We start from the raw sequence: 17720 nt of genomic DNA on the forward strand, positions 1-17720 counted from the left end.
ATACACATAGAGACCACTAATGGCCACTAGCATATGGGCATTAAATCCCATAAGTTCCACTAGTTTGTGGTAGATGAAAAGGCTGTAGCCCTAACTCTATGTTTTCCAAGTAACTTCCCCATTCAGCCTTTCCCGCAGCAAGAGAACAGCCTCAGTCTTTGCCTTGTTACTCAGCCTTTCTCTAAACCATATCAAAAATCCCCTAACTCACTGATGCTCTCAGCAAGACCCACCCAGGCATTGAGAATCCCTTATAAACCCAGGGGGGTCTCCATGAAAGCGCCTTTATCTTAAGGTGAATTTCAGCTAAGGAAGGGAGTGAGGCCACCTAGACCTTCACTGGTTTCAGCTGATATCCAGGGACAGCTTGGATCGATAGGCTTACAAAAATTGACGAATTCCTCCACCACAGCCTTGCCTGTCCTGTGGCTGCATTCATTTCTGTAACATTATTAATGAAAAAAACATTGGACAACACCATCAAGAATTTGTTGTGGAATGGTGATAGCATAATCTCTTACTTGGTCACTGTTGCCATTCTTCTGCAGATAAATAAAGATTTAGCAAGTGAAGACACAACTACTTTACGCAGGAAATTACTCCAAGGCAGTTCAGAAATTGCTTGAGCACTGTCAGATGGAGAGACAGGCTCTTGAATAGAGAAAAAAATTACAAAGAGAAAAAAAGCACACAGGAGAAGCACCAAAAAAAAATGAACAAAGAGATTCACAAAGATTAAGGTCAGACAGTGCACAAACAGAGCTCAGACAAATAAAAAAAAAAAAAAAAGAAAAATGCCTAATATAAGCTGCATGAATTAAGAAAAAAATCCTTATACAACAGTTTATTAACAATAAAGCAAATCTTAAAAGGGGCTTGAAGTTATTTGAACCCCCACATAGTTTTGAGAATTCAGAACGTTGCGGCTCTCTCCCACTCCTACTATATCACCCTAAAATATCTAATGATAGCTACCATGTGTTATACCAAAAAAAGTACCGAAAAGTCTTACACAAGTACATCCTCCACTAGGGTATGAAGGGTGCTCGGATTGCGGATCAGTTTGTCTAGGAAGCTGACAATATCACTGAATTTTGGACGGTGGTTCCTCTCCTTTTGCCAGCAGTGAAGCATTAGTTGGTGAAGAGAAGCTGGGCAGCCCATGGGGGCTGGAAGCCTGTAGCCTTCTTCGATAGACAGTATAACCTGAAGAAATACAATGCGTATGATTACTGAGCATTAGAGTTAAATGCTGAAAGGACAGTGTAAATTTGACAATTAGAAACCAGTGATAACAATTAATGGCACAGCCACCCTCACTTTATGCATTGCTGGGGCTTCACTCAGGGAATCGGAACTGGCAGGAGTGTGACCAGAGGAGATGCGAAGTATTTTGTAGGCATATGAAACACACTAGGCATTTTTTTAGGCTTTCCGACCATCCTCTTCAAACAGCCAAGAAAGGAGGAGGAGGGGCAAGAATGAATGAGTATCACTATCTTTTTCATCTGCCTGCAGGTCGATGCTGTACTGAATGGACTCACGGGGCCGCAAACTAACCTCGTATGGCCACTGCATACTGGGATGCTCCAATACTTGTGTCCTGACAAAGTGTTAGTGTGTGGCAATGTCACGATACGATCAAATGCTACAAATGCACACTGCAGCACCTGGAACATTTACTTGGTGATAACACGTTTCTGCAGATGGTTAGAGTATGATAAATTCCAGCAACATCCCACATGCTGAGTTACAGTGAAGCACAAAATTATTTTGCACAGCCTCTCTCAAAAACCTAGCTGTCCAACCTGCTGATGGCTAAACAGAAGTTAATAAAATGATGGTGTTACCCTATGTCCTAAAGTGTTCTAAAAACTTTCAGATTCAGCAGATTTGAATAACACGTTTGGTCAGGATTTGGGAAGAAACAGATCTGATGTTACAGATAAATCACATGCATGAAAAATGACATTTGATCAGAGCTGAAGGAAGGCTTGTTTTTAGTAACATAGGTAACAGAAAACATGGTCTGAAAAGGACATTAGTAGCCCTGTGTGATAGGAGGTAGCAAAAGTAGATAAGATCCATGAAAAGCCATGTGGTTTCCTTCTATGCAAGATTTAAAAAGCAAGAGGAAAGGTTACTATGTTCTGCAATGAGTGGTGGTAGCAGTGGGGATGATGATAGAAATTACACAGTCAGGATTTCTTGTCTATAAAAGAATGGAAAGAATAAGCTGTTGATCAAAAACAAAGCTAGGAAAAAGACCAACCCTACCACATGTACATAACCCTCCCACATAAAAATCCAAGCAGTGCTAAATGTTCTCTACACTACGAATGATTGTACACAATATTTATAATAACACAGTGCACTTATGAGAAACATACCTACTGCATTTATACCCACTCTGCTTTAAGGAGACATTTATCATTTTCACACAGATGTATGTACATGCTGCAGACATATTAATGCAGCTGGAAGGGGGTACATTAAACTGTTTACAGCAAATCAATGTTTCATAGCACTAGCTGTAGCTTCAATATATTCAGTCTTATTATCCTGGAATATATCCTCGTTCTCTTTTTCAATTCTGAATTAATGTTGTTGGCTCTGTTTAGCAATGCCTAATGCTTATGCTGCAAGCATTATGCAAATAAATAAGAGTAATGAAGCCACACTGGGACCTTAGCTCCCCTTCATGGCACGGTAGAAAATGGAACAAGACTTTTGTAGCTGTACACAGCTGGGTGTCTGAGTTTTATAAAATGAGGCGACTTGGTCCTACAGTGCATATAGCCCTCTTGAAGCCTGGCAGAAACACCGACGCATGAAAAACAAGTGTTTGCAATGTGGCAGGGAATTGGATTTGCACGGGATAAATTTCAGACCTATTGGCAACAGCGCTGGGAAGTGCAGGCTACTCCAAAGGCCGCATTACTTGCCGTATGGATCTCTGAATTTTATCCACCTGTGAGTACTGAGATCACACACGTGCAGACAGGACTGACCATGCACACACAGAGGTGACATCTAGCAGTTAATGATATGTCAATACGATAATCCTTCCACCTGCCTTTCTGGCCACTTGTTTATCTCCCTGGGATTTACTTCAATGGTCCAAAATCTGGGCTGCCGAGACAGCTGCTGGAGGAAAAAACACCATCAGATTGCCAGAGAAATATTTCCTCCAGAGCCTTGCCTCCTAACGATGAATATGCCCCCCAGATTGCTCCTGTCACAGAGTCAGGATGGGGGAAATTCAACCCCACGGGCATGAAATTATATTCACAAAACTGTCAAAACTCAGGTATCTCAAGCAGTCTGTCCAAAGTGGCTTCATAAAACATAGGTACTTGTTACAGCGTGGGGGGTATGGCTTAGTTGATAATTGTCACTGAAGAGGCAATCTTTAGCAGCCCAAAAATGTGGATATCCTACTCTTTACATTTAACTGTACCTATTGCAAATGATGAGTTTCTGAAATGTATTTTGTTTTTAAGGCCAAGAGAGAGCTTCTCTGCTTTTATGAGACATATAGCACTTGCTTGACGCAACAATAGAGAGCTGATGAAGTTTTTCTGAAATAAATTATTCAGGAAAAACCCAAAAGCAACCACAATTTTCCAGACATTATATTTTCTCTAACACATTCTATTTTACTGTATCTTTGGAAAAGAAGTTACAGTGCATTTTGTTTCCTCTCTTGTTCAAAAGGAACATTTCAGTATGAAGAGAAATGCCAGCTGGTACTGGGATAATTATAATTTCTCATTAATACCAGCACATTTTAAAAATAAAATGCAAATATTGCCTCATTAGTATCCCTTGTGAGGCAAGTATTATTTTTAGAATCTAAGAAGCAAGAGTAAAGAGGTGATGTCTAATACTGCAGTGGGAATCAAGTCTCAAAGGAAGAATTAGAGCTTTTTAGTTCCTTGTTTATTTATTTATTTTAGCTCTCGCTTTGCTACTTGCATAGCACATATCTCTGCACAGAGGAATTAGATATCCACATACCTAAAAGGGAAGAAGTATTACATTTTTCTCAGTAATATAAAATCATATATTGTATAATAAGTAAAGATTATATATGTTAACATCTTTTAAGTGCCTTTTTCCTTGCCAATTTAAGGTTGAAGAAGTACCACATTAATAGCGAAATGGTCTAAATGTCTGTATATACACAAGAGGGATATAACAACAGCTCTAGCAATCAGCGTAACTCTTTCCACATCGGTGAATCAGTGTCCCATCTATTTCAACCCGAAAGAATAGGAATATCAGCTTTGTTTCTATACATGCAAAGCCCCGAGTCTGCTAGCAAAAAGGCTGATTGCTGTTCTCCAGTTTTAGGTTCGTAACGAACGCTTGATGGGTATCAAAAGGAAGAAAACATGCAAATATGCTGTGCTGCTGTCAGCCCCTGAGGAAGAGGCTGCAGGTTTCTTTTCAGTGATGAGCATGTTTAAAACATAGTAGAAGGTCTTGTGGGTCAGCGTTAAGGTGAGTAAAATGGGCAGGGTGTATTTTTACAAGTAACGCTTTTTGGCAGGTGAGAAGATACACTCCAAAGGAAAATTAATATTTTTTACAGTTAACATAGCTAATTATTTCCATGTTTTTTAATACCTGGGCGTTTATGTTTATAAAGGGGACTGTTCTTTTTATATATTTTTGTACACAGATGATATTAAACACTGGAGCCTGTTAAATACATTTTATCATTTTTGTTTGATGTTAGAAATAGCTGTAAAGGTTGAATACAGAGTTAATATTAAATATTAATTATGATACCAAAGTTATCTGAAAAATATTTTATGGACTTCTACATAAAATTTATGCATTTTTAGTTTCACGATCATTTGAAATTGGCAAAAATGGCATCTGAAAATTAAGCTGTAATCTTTCTGATAGTTTCATTATTAACAGTAACATAGATTTTTGCTTTCGAAAGATAACTGACAGATTTTTTAATGCGACTGAGACAGAAGAAAGTCCAGAGGGACGTTGTCCCTGTGTCCTGCTGACATCTGAAAAATCTACCAGGAGAGAGAGGCAGCTGTTCATACCTCATGGTACGGAGCCGATCCCAGGTGCCTGCCAAGTGTTTTGATATCTATGGGTTGAAAGAACTATACTAGGGTAAATTATTTTTACTATTACAAGAAACTTTCATAAGTGTAAGGACTTTTATTCCGTTTGCACAGTAGTTCTCTTGCATATTGATTACAATCCATTAAATAGTTTTTTTTTTTAATACTGTAGTTCTGCAAAATGCATTAATTTATACAGTGGCCTCAAATAGGTGTCCCAGTAGACTTCACTCACAGCTGTTCTACAAACCAAATGCATGGAATATAAATCTTCCTTTCCTCACATGAACATTAGCAAGCCAGGCTCTTTACACAATCTGTTCATCAGTACACTAGTTTCCTTGGAAAGTTCAATATCTTAGCTAATGTTTATTAATTAAGCAATAAGACATGACAGACTGTGCAGGAGCCCTAATTAATGGACACCTCTGGTGCCTGCACACATCTAAGAAGAGCATTAATCAGCACCAACACAGGTCTGAAGTGACTTACCACAATAATAAAATGGTTATTTACTTAAACAAGAACATTTCTCAAAATTAATAACATTTTTAAGCCTCTACATTACACTGTCTACAGTATTAAAAAATTTATGAGAGGTATTTTCAAACTCAGTTGCCTGAAGTTCAGCTTCCAAATCCCTGCTTAGCAATATAAATAGAGGACGCTAGATTTGCAGAGGTGTTGAGTCCCTCTGGCTCGCACTGACCCGACGGGTATTTGTGCACAGTAGTAGTCTCTGAAAATCAGACTAGGTTTGTTGAGGGGGGAGGTATCAGTCTAACACTTCTCTTTGCATCAGCTTGAGCTCTGTGCTACCTGCGCTGGCTCCTCGTGATCTGAGTGCTGTGACTGAGGGGCTGGACAAGAGACCCTTGGTAGACTTAATTCAGCCCCGCTGTTCATCTGACTGAAGGTGCGTTCACGTGGCAAACGGGCACCGCGTCAGACAGCGCTGAACTCACCTCTCCCAGCATGGCCTCCCTTTGGGTAGGGGTGGGCATGTTATCCGTGTAAGAAATGAGCATTTAACTGGCAGCCACTCAAAACATCGCTTACTGAGCCATTAATTTCACAAAGTTGTTTAATTAGTAAAGCAATTAGTAAGACGGAATGTGAAAAAATGGACCCGTCTCTCGAGAGTTCATACTTGGAAAACTTTTGGTACTTTACAAAAGCCCCACCCAATTCAATAAATGTTTTATTGCTAACTAGAGAAGAATTTTATTATGATCAAAACACAATAAGTGTTGTAATGTTAATGTTGCCAGACATTTTGTTGTAGCAGAACCTCTGACTATACCTGTGTAAGACCTTATTAATAGTTGTTTGCATAATGGGTCTTTTATGAATCTTTTTAGTGCATGCCCCTCCTCTGTTACTTTCCCTGACATATGTACAGTATCACTGACCTTTGGGAAAGTCCTATTATTTCTCCAAAATAAGCTTATGTGAATTCAGAGTCATTTGTTGTACTAAAAGAAATGTACCAATATCCAGCAAAGTACGCTTTACAATATGTCTAATAACTTGAAATTTCCCAATGACATTTAGAGTTACTAAATGTATTTAGAAGGTCACAGGTGTTCACTGTTAACATTTCGGCACTGAAAGCCTGTGGGTAGGGCTCCGGAGAAAAGGAATCCTTTGTGCTGTGCGTTGCTGAACTGCAGGAAAAGCCCTCAGGAGTCAGCATCATTAGCACAAGCTGCATCCATAAGGCCCACATCATTATTCTGTATTAAGAGTTACTTCTATTTTGGATGTAGGAGTAATTAGATGTTGCTATCTTCATGCTGTAGCAGAATATTTAATATACTCTAGATAGAGGGGTTGCTTTATGAATTCTCACTGCTGGCATGGTCTTGAACAGATACATTGCAGGGGTCTGATAGAAGGGAAGAGGACAGACTGAAGCCAGACTCAAAGAAAGGGAAAGGCAGCTGGAGTGAAGGTCTGTGTTGTGCACTGCTCTCACCTGGCGACTTGGACTCTATGTGAGGGTCCTACCAGTCATTCAAACCCTCTTCCCATGAGGTGAATAGTGGGGCTGAATGGACTTGATAGAAAGTCTCTCCCTCCTCCCCCATTCCCAGTTAGCAGTAACAGCAGTGGGAGGGTCAAGGGATGGGCTCGTAACAGAGCCAGTGTGAGGAGAAGGATTATGATTATAGGAGAAGTAAAAGAGATGGTAACAGTTGGGTTCTTCATAGAGAGCTGACCCAACAGCAGATGAAATCACTCACAACTAGAATACAGATTGAAATTCCCCATGTTGTAGCACAAGATTGCATGACAGTGGGACACGATGAGACAGCCAAAAACCATCTTATTACCGCACACCTCATCCAGCTGCAGTCACTACCAGCTGCCCATCACTTAGATGAACAGCCTGGCAAGATGAGGGGCAGAGGCAGAGTTACGGAGAGGTGACACTGCGGTTGGAAGCACTGGCACTGCACAGAAGCCAGGCACCATGGTAGGGCCGACTTTGTTCAGGAATATCTCTGGCTTCATGGGCTTCTTTAATCTCTAAAAAACGGAGTGCTGCAGAGGGAAGGGAGAAATGAAATACCAATTACATGATGAGAAAAGCCAGGCAAAAGACTATCGCCCATGGTATGCTCCTGGGATGTACCAGTTGCAACTGACAGGGGCACCAGCAGAAAGGACAGTGAGCCATCGCTGCATTTATAATTAGTGCAGGCCCTCAACCAGGTAATCCTAATGGGGATGGAAGGGAAAAAGTAACTGCTCAGTGAGCCTCGCTTGTAAAGGCACATGTGGACATTGTACTTATTACTCAGAGAGAGTTGAGTGGCCAGGAGATAATGGGCACAAATGAAACTCGACCAAAACATAAGAAAACACTTTTCTATTGTGCAGGTGACTGGCACAGGTTGCCCAGAGAGGTTGTAGAGTCTCCATCCTCAGAGATATTCAAAACCGGACTAGAGACAGCCCTGAGCAAACTGCTTTAGCTGACCCTGCTTGAGCTGGTGGGGGCTGGGAGTAGACAATCTTGAAAGGTCCCTCAACGTCAGCTGTTGTGTGATTCTGTGATGTGCTAGTACCTTTTTCCCAGTTTCTTGTTCTGTTCAATCTCCCCTTGAAAGAAGGCTCACTGTGAAACTAACCATTGCATCTATTAGTTTGGGAAGGCAGAGAACTTGAGGCTATATGTGCATTTTGATAGAAAGTGCATTCCATGCAAGGCAGAGTACACAGGTTTTGCAAGAGCATACTAATTATGAACAGGCTGATGCCGTGGCCGTATTCGGCTTTGCTTCTGAGAGTAGCTCAAGAATAGCACCCTCTGCTATTGCAAGGCTGAAGTGATGTCCCAGCGCCTTAGCAGTTAGCTCCTAAACCACCACGTCTTTACGATGGGGCTTTTTAAGGTAAACAATGGCAGTTTGCCTTAAAGTGGTGTTTGCAATTATGGTAGTTCAGGAGCTGATAAGTGCCGCTCTGTTCAGGCAAGGGATTAGCTGGGGTACTCATACTGTTAGTTGGATCTGCCTGTTCATCCTCTCTTACAAACTTTGAACCCACTGGCCCACTTGAATCAAATAAAATAAATTTTGTAAGGATCAGCAGCTGGCAGAGGTATAAAGTTGGTTGTAGGACCGAAAGACTTAAATATATGAGAAATCTGTATACAGATGATTTCACACTGTGCCCCAGGGAAAAAGTAGCTTTACTTCAGTTGTCTAAACATAGGTTTCTAATTTTAGACTCCCTAAGGTATCCTGCTTGACCTTCAGTTGTTGCTCCAGAAAAACTCAGGTCTCCTGCACATCCTGCGTCAGCCACATGTGGAGATCTGAGTTACTCTAGAGAGCATCTCAAATGCCAACAGATTACTAGCTGTGGGAAACCAGAATTGAGCCTACTGGGCTTATCTGCTTATTTCACAGTAGATCCATGGTGTGTTTACAGTTCAGATAGTACCAAAGCAATGTCTCCACTGAAGAAAAAGGTCTACCTCAGCTCAGTGGTTGCTTGTTCTCTTCGAGAGGGCAACAAGCCACCACTGCCTGGTAAATCAACAGAAGTGTAGCTCGAAACTAGGCACAGCATGTATTGTCCCATACCTGGTGTTAATTAAGGAGCACAGCAGTGAGCTGGGCTGCTGGCAAGCAGATGAGTGGAGAGAGGATGGAGGCTGTAGGCATTGTCAGGGGAGAATGATGTGCAGGAGAGGTGGTCTAATTCCAAAGGCTAAACTCACAAGAGAAATGCTGAAAAGAAGTAGGATTATAGTACTGGTGAGGCTGTAGAGTACCAATCTAAAGGAAATAAGGCTTTATTAATTCTGCTAGTCTTTTTTGTTTGGGGTGGTTTTGGTTGCGGTTTGTTGGGTTTTTTTTTCTTTTCTTCCTGAAACACTCTGAAATGATGTTTCTTTAATGAAAATCTCTCTCAGATCCTTATCCCCAAATGACTGATCAGCCTTAACAAGCAACCAGACTTGAACAGCTGAATAACTTAGCAACAATATAAAACCAGCCATCTGGGAAAAGTCTTGTCAACTCTTCAGAACCAATGCAGAGGTATTCTAGGCACATATATGAGAGAGGTTAAGATATTCTGCATTTTGACATAGAGATTGATGGCTGGTGTTAAGATTGAGTATACTAGTTTGAGCTGTCATGGGGATCCATCAAACAAGAGAATTAGTGAAAATTTAAATTATGGTGGAGAAAATAGCATTCCCCCTTTCCCATACTTCATTTTCTACGACAAGCCTTCAATTTTACTGGAAGCAAACGTGTTTTCCTAATTGGGAAGGCTTTGCCCACAACTTTTGCAAAAAAAGTCAGAGGAAAACATAGCTTTGTTATGAGGGAGGACTGTTGTCCTACACTGTGGTTAAGCCTATAGTATGTAGTTTTTAAGGAAAACAATGCATTTATTCCTTAGAAAGGAGAATTGGCAAATACATTTCTCATGGCAGCTTAGCTCTTTTAGAATTTAACCATGTATGCCCGTTGAAAGGTACTGTCAGACTGTACTGGAGATAATAGGCCAACTTTATCATCAGAGTAGTTCCAGTATTCCCTCAAGTTTTGATTTATAGCTTGACTGAGAATTGCATCAACTTGCATATCTGATGCAGATTCCCAGGGAGCTGCGTGAAAGCCACATATAGTCAGCATCATCACCTGGTGAGCTGGCTATGACTTCCTGTGATATGTCTTTAATCCATAGGAAGAAGCTAGTCAATGTTTCAGTTATAGAGGGACAGGTCTTCATGTTTCATAAATTAACTATCTTATTGAAGTTGATAGAGTTATGCTGATTTAAGTAAGTTGAGGTTCCAGCCTAGAAAGTGAATGAGAAAGCAAAGCAGGGCAGGGAGTGACAATCATTTTCAAGGAACATTTCTACAACTCGCAGATTAGTCCTTACTAATAGTCCTTACTAGATTAGTACTTACATCCTGGTTGGACATCTCCCAGTATGGTCTCTCACCATAGGACATCACCTCCCACATTACAATTCCATAGCTCCACGCGTCGCTTGCCGAAGAGAACTTCCGGTAAGCTATAGCTTCAGGAGCTGTCCACCTTATGGGTATTTTTCCACCCTGGAAAATAAGTTGACAACTTATCAATATGACCAGAATACATAACAGCAAACGTTAGAAAAGAAAAGAAAAGAAAAGAAAAGAAAAGAAAAGAAAAGAAAAGAAAAGTAAAGAAAAGAAAAGAAAAGAAAAGAAAAGAAAAGAAAAGAAAAGAAAAGAAGAGAAAAGAAAAAAGAAAAGAAAAGAAAAGAGAAAAGAAAAGAGAAGAAAAGAGAAGAAAAGAGAAGAAAAGAGAAGAAAAGAGAAGAAAAGAGAAGAAAAGAGAAGAAAAGAAAAGAAAAGAAAAGAAAAGAAAAGAAAAGAAAAGAAAAGAAAAGAAAAGAAAAGAAAAGAAAAGAAAAGAAAAGAAAAGAAGAGAAAAGAAGAGAAAAGAAAAAAGAAAAGAAGAGAAAAGAAAAAAGAAAAGAAAAGAAGAGAAAAGAAAGGAAAAGAAAAGAAAAGAAAAGAAAAGAAAAGAAAAGAAAAGAAAAGAAAAGAAAAGAAAAGAAAAGAAAAGAAAAGAAAAGAAAAGAAAAGAAAAGAAAAGAAAAGAAAAGAAAAGAAAAGAAAAGAAAAGAAAAGATATCCTGGATGCTGAGATTCTACATTCTGCCTTCTGTCAATTTGCCTTGTCAATTTGTTGCAGGTGGAAAGGAAGAAATATACCCTTTTCAGAATTCGATAAATATTTGGTTTCTTTTGTAGTCTAATTCACCAAAACCAGCACTTTGGGAAAAAAAAAAACACACGTCAATTCAAAGAACAGAAAGCATTTTAGATGATTCATGTTTGTTCAGAGTCATATAATTAGGCAGAACATGGTTTTTGATTGAAAACATCCCAAGGCTGAAATTCCTAGTACATTGACATTTATTCTCTTTTTCCTTAAATGAAATAGAAACATCTATTGCAAAACAGAGTACTGAAAGCACTTAATAAAATTATGTAAGCAGAAAGGAAACAACAGCCTTTCTATTATTCTTTACTCTTGATAATATCTTTAAATTTTTGTTGCGCCCTTTAAACATCCAGGTAAATAGCAAACCAAGTGTGTTTCTAATAGGTGTTTCCTTAGAATATTGAATAGTTTTGTTCTGCAGCTTTCAACTTAAAATCCAAGTGCTACCACAAAAAAAAAAAATCTGTAAGAATTCAATCAACAGACCTGACTTTTTGCAAGACCACAGTACACAGAATTTTTTTCTGACATTAGCAATTTATACCATTGAAGCTGGCCTCTTCTCCCATAAATAGTTTATGTGTGAAAACTATTTTCCCTTTTCACAACAAAGTATTTCTTCTGCAGATACAATTCTCTTTTCATTATCATTCTCCATATAACTCTCTAAGTAAGTTGAGATAGAGAGCAGTATGTTTAAGGTGCCGCTAGATGGTAGGAGGAGGCAGTCAGTAGAGCTGAGCTCACTTAGCATTAGTTGCTTTCAACAACAGTAATAGATTCTGCTTGGTGTTATAATTATATTTCTGACAGAAACAAAAGAAGAAATGAACTAGAACATCCGTTTGACAATTGAAGAGAAGCCACAGTTAAAAACAAGTATGTAAATATAGGTTAATTTGCTTTGAATCTACTAAAAAATTGTCTGTGAGTTGTTGAGGCCTGACTTCAACTGAGAAGATGCTTGTTCTACTAAAAAGTATTCAAAAGCAAAGCTTTGTATCTGTGGTGATGTGCCAGTAAGCTAACTTCTCATCACTGTCTCACCTGCTGATGAAAAATTTACAGTTAACATTTACATTGTACGATAGTTATGATAGTAGCCAAGATGCCCTTTGTACGTTGCAGTTTTTGCAGCTGCTTTTTTAAAGCCTTTGCTTGCTCAGTTGTGGTTGAAGTCAGTGGCAAACCACCTACTGATTTTAGCAGTTGTAAGGTAAAGGTAATACTTTATTTTGTATTTTTGCCCAAGGACCTCCCCTACCCTCTTTTCATAATCCAATAACCTGGTGGTCAGATCACTCCTCTGGCACGTCAGTGATGCAGAAAACTTTATGCCCCACCTGCTGCCATCTCTGAGCCTGCCCTAGCCGGCACTGCAGGGTGTGATGCTCTTGGTCCCTTCCCGGTACAGCTCTTCCACTTGGGAAGCAGTTACAAAGTGCTTTTGGGTATAAGAATGAGGAAATAGGGTGACAAAGAGAATTTGCGACAGGGCATTCTCCAAGGGAAGATCAGCCTAATTTCTTGTCTCTTCCCCAGGGAATTGTTAAACCTTCTAAACAAATTGGATAAGAGCACTTGGCGTTTGAGCTCACAGTCTGGTTGCAATGGTGTTCTGGTGGGATGTGAGTCCAACCTTGCTGAGGCAGTGGAAGATTTAGATATTCAGTGCCCCAAATATATACTATACGCTGGGTGGTCAGACGAAAAGGATGTGACCTCTGAAAAACAGACAGTTTTAGAATCTAACTGCAGGGTATAGTTCAAAATATCTCCTCACACCACAGAGTTATAGGCCTTATCCTTTTTACTGGATCAAGTTTAGTCCTTCATTTTTAAACATTTTATTGCCAAACTCACGTAATTCCATCCTTAGATCCCTGGCTTCTGCAGATTTTTGGGGACAATCAATATTTTCCTGGCCTAAGGCACAGGGTCATGGTAGGCATTTAACCCCTTTGGACCTGGACACATGCACTTTTCAAAAGGTAAAGAGCATTCCCCTTCATCCGTATCACAAAAGACACTGCCCTGACAACCCTAAAAGCCCTTCCTCATCAGCAGCGTATCAGTCCTGGCTGACAAACGATGTAGAAGGTGAGACGCTTGTTCCAACACAAGAGTTCACTGTCTGAACCTCACCTTACCAAGCAATCCCCCCTGATGCCTTTTGCTTTATGTCCACTCAGGATGGTTTCTGGAGTGCCACGCCAGCATTCGAGGGAGGACGCAAAAGAAAAATTCCATATTTTCTTTCCTTATCGCAGATCTCAGGAGATGACAGGAAAAAAAAAGTCTACAGGTTTAGATGGTTGTGTTACTGTAAGACTTTGTTTATCAAGACAAACTGATGAATCAACAAGTTTAATATGAGAATGCATTTCTAATTTGGAGTCTTTTCGTAATAGTTTATTATTTTTTAATTTTAATGAAAAGTATTATTTTAGTTATTAAAGATCTGTTTTTAGGGAAAACCCAAATTATACATGCAAATAAAAGGCAATTCGATATTTATAAATTTTACTTTTAATGTCTATAACACAATATGGATAATGTAGTAGGAAAATAATTTTTTAAAGTGTATTCTTTTTCTAAGTCTGATTATGTATTCCCAAACTATACTCAAAAAAGAGGTCACATCTCGAGCAGCATTTGCAGCTAGATTTGTGACTATTGGTTAAATATAAATGGGTTTTAAAGAATCTGATTAGACTCTACAACTAGTTTCATGATACAGCTTTACTGACTGATACCTTTTGTACTGAAACAGTAGTGGCTCATTGAGTGTGAAAATGAGAATGGAGAACAGTCTTAACAAAATTCAAGGCAATTCACGTTCAAGGGCATAAGATGTGTTCAGTGTTGTAATGTAAAATAAAATCCTTTTCTGCTAGCTCTAATGACAAACCGAAGCAAAACCTCTAAAATTTTTACAATGGATTCATCTTATGTATGAAGACGTTATATTCATAAAAATGTAAATTTCAATACTTAATTATGTTTGCAGAATATCTTTTTATGCAAAAAAGTTGTTTTATTTATTTGAAAGCCATTCTAAAGGCAGGGACTGCAATATGACTACCTTAAGAGACGTATATGACTGAACAGTAGTAATAGCTGCTCATGCATAATAAAAGAACACGTAAGGTTTAGAGTAGCTGAAAATATATTTCCTGTTTCTGATTAGAGTAATAAATGGTGTTTCTGATATTAGACATGCCTTTTTACATTTTGGTCTAACTGGGAAAATAATAAATGCTTACTGTTTACAAAATGCCCCACCTTCAAATTAAGATAATTTACAAATCATCTACATTTTACTACTGTAGCAATGAAATCTGTCACAGCTCCCTGTATCAGAAAGCCCTTATGCAAGCCTATTTTACTTTTAGGTTATTCTCTCTCTTTTGCGGGGTGGGGGGAAGGGGCAGAAGGCGTGTTAGGAACCCAACTGTATTTCTGCCTCATCTCATACATTAATAATGATAGCAGTGACAAGCTAATTTTATTTTCACATAGTAAAAGAATACTAACACCGCTATTCAAATAATTAGGATTCAGCCTTTTTTTCTGCGTGCTGCCAGCTGAATGGCGTCTATCTCCCAATTTTTTTTTTCTTGATTGTAATTTAATAAGCAATTTTACTATGCAGTGTCAAGAGTCCCCTTGGAATTAGAATATTAGGCTCACATTGCTTAGCTTGTAGAACTGTTTAGAGATCAGCCCTTGAAATGAAATTTACCCCCTCTCCCACCCGCACCCACACCCACGCTCGCTTTCCCTACAGCGTTGGCAACAGCACAGTTCGCTACACATCTAAAGACAGAATTGGAACTACATGTTGCAGAACGCCTCATTCCTTACCTCAAGCTATGCATGAGAGAGAGAGTCTTCCCAAAATGCCGTCTCTTCTTTGAGCTTACAAGAAAAAAAAGTGCTTTCATGATCTATGATGTGAAAAGAGCCCGGCGAGGCAACGGATGCCGACATTATATATAGTCCAACAGGCCACAACCGCGTTTGTGGCATCTCTCATTTGATTTTTTAATTTATTTTATGTTAGACATCTCTTTTAAAAACAGAAGTCATTAACAGTTTCTTTAATTAAATATTTAAACATAATTTAAAACTCCAGCAGAACAATGTAACTGGCAGCTATGGTCCATGCTCATGCCAAGATGAAGGTCAGGATGTATCAGCAAGCTCAAAATGCTTGATGTGAAGAATGACAGAGAGGGCAGAGAGGCAAAGAAGGAAACCTGTTAGATGCCCAGAATTTTTGGCATGGCCTGCTATCTAATTAAAGCTTGGAGTGATACCACTGAGAGCCTCATATATAAAATTTAAGGTAAGATGTATGACCTCCCACTGGATGTGCAAAGACAGCGATACACATAAGCAGCCCGAAGCAAACACGGTGCAGCAGACTTACACAGAACTAGCAGTGACGTGAAACAACGCCTGTTCCTGTTGAAAAGCCTGTTCTGTATTTTCCTTGAATGACAGGCACTGCAGAGAGACTGTCACAGAGCTGGCTGCAGTTATACTAAATGCTGAGGTGCAAACCCATCAGTTCCAGATGCACAGACATCTAGAACTGCCTATTTCTGGGACAAAAGGTACTGAACTATGTGCACCATTAGTCTAATCTGGCACAGTAATTCCTGTGCATCTGTCAGTTACTATTCCTTTATGTACGATGTTACTGAATCGTGCAATAATTTTCCATGACACAAGTGTAGTATCTGTCTTTTTCTCCACCCCAAATGACAGAAATAGGCAAAAAAAAAAAAAAGAACTGTAGAGTGAAGAGAGACAAAAGTAACGAGAGACATTAGTTTTAAATGTTGGACGTAATTCATCATTCTGTACAAAAGCCGTATGCCACTTTACTGGAGCGATGCTTTTATTTGAGCATATGAATCAAATTTTTCATGTGCAAAGTTACAAATAGTCAGAATTTAGCATACTCAAATCATAATTTAGAACTATTCAGTATTATCAACAGTCTTCTCTAGTGTCTATTGGAGTATCAGAGAAACTACATGGCAAGATAACAAAACTGCTCTGAAAAGCCATTTCAGAATTCACCCTCATTATGCCCAATTCTAGTCAGTTCTACCACTCTTTCGTTTCCCTCAGAACCGAAATGAACAAAACACCCTGATTTTCAAAAAGACTGGATTTTCTTTTAATCTCTGTGAAAATATTCATTTTCTTTCAAATATCCTGATTAACAATGCTAAAGTTAGCATTCCAATTTTGCAGAACAAGTTATTTATGATTTTGACAATATATCATTTTAGTGAATTTTAACCCCTACAGTACACATGTATTTGTGTCTTCAAAAAAGGGGGAAAGCTGTTGATGGATGGAAAGAATCAGCGCTTAAGATACTGGCAGAACTAAAAGAGCCAAGATGAAACATTTGGCCACAGATCATCAGAAACACTTCACGTTAACTGGCATTAACATTAGTGGGATGCTTCTCCAAATTACTCCACCCAACCTGTTGTTTTGTCTTCCTAAAGGTCATCAGTAAGATGAACTGATTAGCAGCACACATTAACACAAAATCTCCAGAAAAACAGATATATCCTACCCTATCGTCTTTTAGTTCAAAAATTAAAGAATTAAAATATCACTGTGCTAAAAATTGAAGAATTATGAAATCAGGAACACTCTCTAAAACAGCTGGGATTTTCAGTAGTAGTAGTAGCAGCATTTCCTTTGAAACAAAACACTTCAACATGCAGTCCCTTGCCTGTTCTGAGGCATTGATCTTCACTTGGGTTGAAAGATAATAGAAAGTCTGATAAAAATGCATAGCTTTGACCCTCAAAATCCGTGTAAGTGAAACGGTAGTGAATATTTCTGACCACTTACATCTGTCCTGCATTCATGTTTTCTTGACAGTGCAATTTAAAGAACTTTATACAATTACAAAGATTCAGCAAACTACCAAATACCAGTGGTTGATACCTTGTCTCCTGTTTGTGTACCTAAGCGGACTACAGACCTCTTCTCTCGTTAGCCATGATGCCTTCATCTACAAGGTGCTCACTGAAAGACCCAAGGCTTTTACACATTTATTTTAAAAACATGTATTTGTTTAGTTTTGGAATGAAATAAGTAGTTTATTCCAGAGATCGAGCAAAATGGTTCCGTGCTTGAAAACAGGCAGAGGCCCCACTCTTCCAGAGCTGAAAGCTCAGTGCACTTTTTTCTTGGAATAGGAAGGGGAGAGAAAGCGAAGAGGAAGAAGGGAAAGACCGAAAACAGAAAAAAGAGATTCAACTTTCAGAAGTTAACTGCTTTACACATCACCTCTGACAGCTAGGGCTGCCAGAGAGCAGCAAGAACAGGGCTG

General features: G+C 39.0%; 1 protein-coding gene across 3 annotated transcripts in view; it reads right to left on the reverse strand.

Annotated features, from left to right (window-relative positions):
• The window catches only part of EPHA6 (EPH receptor A6), a 510145-nt gene that overhangs the window by 4808 nt on the left and 487617 nt on the right, over window positions 1-17720 (reverse strand). For all 3 annotated transcript variants that reach the window (XM_054204504.1, XM_054204526.1, XM_054204514.1), the window contains 2 exons: window positions 10540-10689; window positions 1013-1206 (listed from right to left, as the gene is read on the reverse strand). In XM_054204504.1, coding sequence (XP_054060479.1) covers window positions 1013-1206; window positions 10540-10689 — 344 coding nt within the window. The remainder of the gene's footprint in view (window positions 1-1012; window positions 1207-10539; window positions 10690-17720) is intronic.

Source organism: Rissa tridactyla, chromosome 1, assembly GCF_028500815.1.
Source record: "Rissa tridactyla isolate bRisTri1 chromosome 1, bRisTri1.patW.cur.20221130, whole genome shotgun sequence".
Taxonomy (NCBI): Eukaryota; Metazoa; Chordata; class Aves; order Charadriiformes; family Laridae; genus Rissa; species Rissa tridactyla.